At 43.4% G+C, this 3790-nt stretch overlaps 1 protein-coding gene across 1 annotated transcript; it reads left to right on the forward strand.

The window, feature by feature from the left end:
• Positions 1-43: 43 nt before the first annotated feature.
• Positions 44-3115, forward strand: rdh14b (retinol dehydrogenase 14b). Its single transcript, XM_035617637.2, has 2 exons — positions 44-482; positions 1682-3115. Exons 1-2 carry the CDS (start codon positions 120-122, stop codon positions 2300-2302), a joined length of 984 nt encoding a protein of 327 aa, XP_035473530.1. The 5' UTR covers positions 44-119; the 3' UTR covers positions 2303-3115.
• The last annotated feature ends 675 nt before the right edge of the window (positions 3116-3790 follow it).

The raw sequence follows: 3790 nt of genomic DNA on the forward strand, positions 1-3790 counted from the left end.
TACGCTGAAAATAAGTGTAGGTATTACTTCCGGGGTACTTTTGTAACTCGGATACATTACACACACCGGACCGACCGTCCACCTCGTCCCCGCCGACCGGTCACCAGGTCCTCGCCCTCATGTCCACCGCCGCGGTGCTCATCGCCGCTGTCGTCGGCGGAGGGGTGCTGGTCCTCATGCGCCGCTTGTTCCCCGCGCAGAGAGCCGGCGCCGGGGAGCTGCTCCACTATGCGGCCGACACCATGCGGGGGAAGACGGTCATCGTGACCGGGGCCAACTGCGGCATCGGGAAGGCCCTGGCCGCGGAGCTCGTGAAGCTGCGAGCCCGCGTCATACTGGCCTGTCGCGACCAGCGGAGCGCCGAGGAGGCGGCACGCGACATCAGGAAGCAGGCGGGACCCGGCCAGGGGCAGGTGGTCGTCAAGCACCTGGACCTGGCGTCCCTCGGGTCGGTCCGCAGGTTCTGTGAGGAAATGAACGAGGTCAGTTGTGTTGGATAAGTGAGATATATAGATATAGATATATCTATCTATATCTATATATATCTATATTCTCTTTTAAGAAGGGCCTAAAAACCTTTCTTTTTAAATAAGCATTCGCCTAAAATTTGTACTTTTTCTTCTGCCGATGTTTTTTTTCTTTTTAAACTCTATAAAACTCTTTAAACTCTATAAATGACATTTATTATTATTATTATAACACATGTCCAGCTGAGTGGAAAGTGAATTCACATCCGCGTTGCTCAGCTCTGGTCCATTCCAGCTCTTGTCATGTCCAATACAAATAATAATAATAAGAAGAAGAATTTTGTTTATATAGCACCTTTCAGAAGTAGCTCCACAAAGTGCTTTCACAAAAACATACAAATCACAGACAATTAAAATGTCATTCCAACAATATTACGGTTTTTAGGTCACATATCTGTATATTTAAAAAAAAAAAGATATAAAAAAACGACATCACATAAAAGCAAGTCTATAGAAATGGGTTTTTAAAAGTGTCTTAAAAGAAGAAAAACAAAAAGGAGAGTGGCTAAAAACCCACATTCATTTTTGATGAAGTCTGGATTCGAGCTAGAAATGTGTCTTTCCTCCCGACAGAATTTTGATATGATAACTTAATTTTTTATTTGATTATTAATTACTATGTTACATACATACATGTGTTTTGAGCGCCCTCTTTTTTTCTTTTTTTTTTTTACTTTTTACATATCTTAAATAAATAAAAACTAGGAACCTATAGACAATAACAGGTAATTCAACTTATTGTGGCACTGCAGTTTTTAAAAGGACAGCTTTATTTGTGTCTCGAATGAATCTGCAAGATCCTTTTTCCTCCAAATGGCCACATCCCTGTTCCCAGTTTCAGTCAAAGAGCAAAAAGAGAACCAATGATTTTTTTTAGTAGACCTATTTCTGTAAAGTATGGCCTTCCTCATAGTGAGGTCAGCTTGCAGTTTCTTTACCTCCCCCGACCACTAGATGTCCCAGTCTGCCTTATTTCATAGAATCCACGAAATCCTAAGTAATGTATTTGTGCTATTAGGTCTGCAGCCAAGGCTGTATATATTTAAAACACATAGTTTATTGACAGATCAAGTTGAGGTTATTTATGATACACAACCAAAAAACTTAACTCTTTACTTGAGTCTGTAACGGTTTCAATGTCTCTCACCCATTAGGAGGAGTCCAAGATTGACGTGCTCATCAACAACGCGGGCGTCTACCAGTGTCCCTACGCGAAGACCGAGGACGGTTTTGAGATGCAGCTCGGCGTGAATCACCTGGGTCACTTCCTCCTCACTCACCTGCTGCTCGACCTGCTGAAGACCTCGGCCCCCAGCCGCGTCGTCGTGGTTTCCTCCAAGCTGTACAAGTACGGCCGCGTCAACTTCGACGACCTGAACAGCGAGAGCAACTACGACAAGTCCTCCTGCTACAGCCAGAGCAAGTTGGCCAACCTGCTGTTCACGCTGGAACTGGCTCGTCGGCTGGAGGGCACGGGGGTCACGGTCAACGCTCTCACCCCGGGCATCGTGAGGACCAGACTGGGCAGGCACGTCCAAATCCCCCTCCTGGCAAAGCCGCTGTTCTACATCGCTTCGCTGCTCTTTTTCAAGAGTCCGCTCCAGGGGGCCCAGACTCCCCTCTATCTGGCCTGCGCCCCGGAGGTGGAGGGGGTGTCGGGCAAGTGCTTCGCCAACTGCGAGGAGGAGGAGTTGATGGCCAGAGCTACAGATGAGCACGCAGCTAAGAAACTGTGGGACGTAAGCAGCAGGATGGTTGGACTCACTCAGACATAGGCACCGTCCTGCTCTGTGGAGGGTCTTTCAGGGGACTCATGCATCCTTGGACCAAGATGATTAATCCCCAGCAGCCCCGCTGACTCGGGACTCGGGCTGCTGTTGTTTCGGGGAGAGACGGCTTGTGAAAAGACCAATTGCCACAGTTGGGTTCAAATAATTAATGGACAGACATATACTATGTACTATTGTAAAAAGTGTGTAAATTAAATTGTGCAGAGATTGTATGAAAAGGATGGGGATGATGCAATCGGAGTAATACTTTTCAAATAAACTCATTATACAATGAAATATTTCCTAAAACTTGCTGGTGCCTGGTTGGTCTGAGGTTATTAATACAAAACCCAGATAGCACCTTGCTCTTATGCCAATGACTAAGATTCAAAAAGACATCATGATGAAAGGGAACAAGCTCATCTCCTCATAGCATTTCTTCAAAGCCAAACTGAGCCGACACACTTCCCTCCATTGAGAAGTGGCATTATTGCCCGTGTTGGAATAGTACATCTGCATACTTGACCATGTATTTTGCTGTGTTTAAAAAAAGAGGGGTGGGGAGGGGGGCAGTTGATAATCTAGTTTCCCCTCGTGTTTGCGTTTGAAGTGTAAATTCTCGCTGCCGTGTCTGGAGGAGCTGCAACAATACAGTAAGGTCGACAATGCAGATCGTGTGAGATCCTGCTGATGCTGCGGATCCCTCCTGTGGAGGAATTCAATCCCACATGTAAATCCTCTCTTAACCTCATCGGGGAGGATGCAATAATTATAATGTGAAATTCAGACGTACACAAATAAATATAATGACACTCCTGAGACGACTGAATGTCCTATATATGCTAATAAAACCACTGTTTGTAAAAGTGCTAAACACGGTGGATTAAATACAATGTATTTATTTAATCCTATTAATTCTTCAAATCCAAAGACTTGCTGATTACAGTTTCTCACATACAAATCTTTTCTGATATCCTTTGTTTTATATGAAAGGAAACAAAATAGCTTTGGGTTTGGGAACGTTTATCAAACAAAACAAGACAATGGGCCTTGGAAATTTGGTAAGGACATTTTTTTTTTTAAGTATAGATTGTAAAAATATTCATTAGTCCTTGTTTTGTCCATTCAACAATCCAAAATCCAAATAAAATATATTTAGTTTATTATTACAAGTTATTACGTAAATAATTACATTCGAGAAGCTTGATTTGGAGAATTTGTGGTGAATTGTGTCAAACCTAACAAAATCATCACTAAAGCTCTTTTTTTTGGTTTATGTTGTCAGAGAAATTACTGAAAACGAGTGAAAACATCAAATGTCTAATTTAGTTCAAAACTCTTAAGTTCTCACTTTAAATAGACTGGAGCCTGCATAGGTGTAATTTTCCTTGTAAAGTTCTTAGAGGATCAGCTCATAATCAAAATGTTACGCACATATCAAATCCCCGCGCCGCTGCCATGTGATGATGAAAAGGAAGCCCAGGAGCTCATATG

The sequence above is a fragment of the Scophthalmus maximus genome, chromosome 18, assembly GCF_022379125.1.
Source record: "Scophthalmus maximus strain ysfricsl-2021 chromosome 18, ASM2237912v1, whole genome shotgun sequence".
Classification (NCBI taxonomy): Eukaryota; Metazoa; Chordata; class Actinopteri; order Pleuronectiformes; family Scophthalmidae; genus Scophthalmus; species Scophthalmus maximus.

Coding starts and splice junctions, on each gene's coding strand:
- rdh14b (XM_035617637.2), top strand. CDS start 120: ATGTCCACCGCCGCGGTGCTCATCGCCGCTGTCGTCGGCGGAGGGGTG. Junction 483..1,681: donor TCTGTGAGGAAATGAACGAG/GTCAGTTGTGTT, acceptor CTCACCCATTAG/GAGGAGTCCAAGATTGACGT.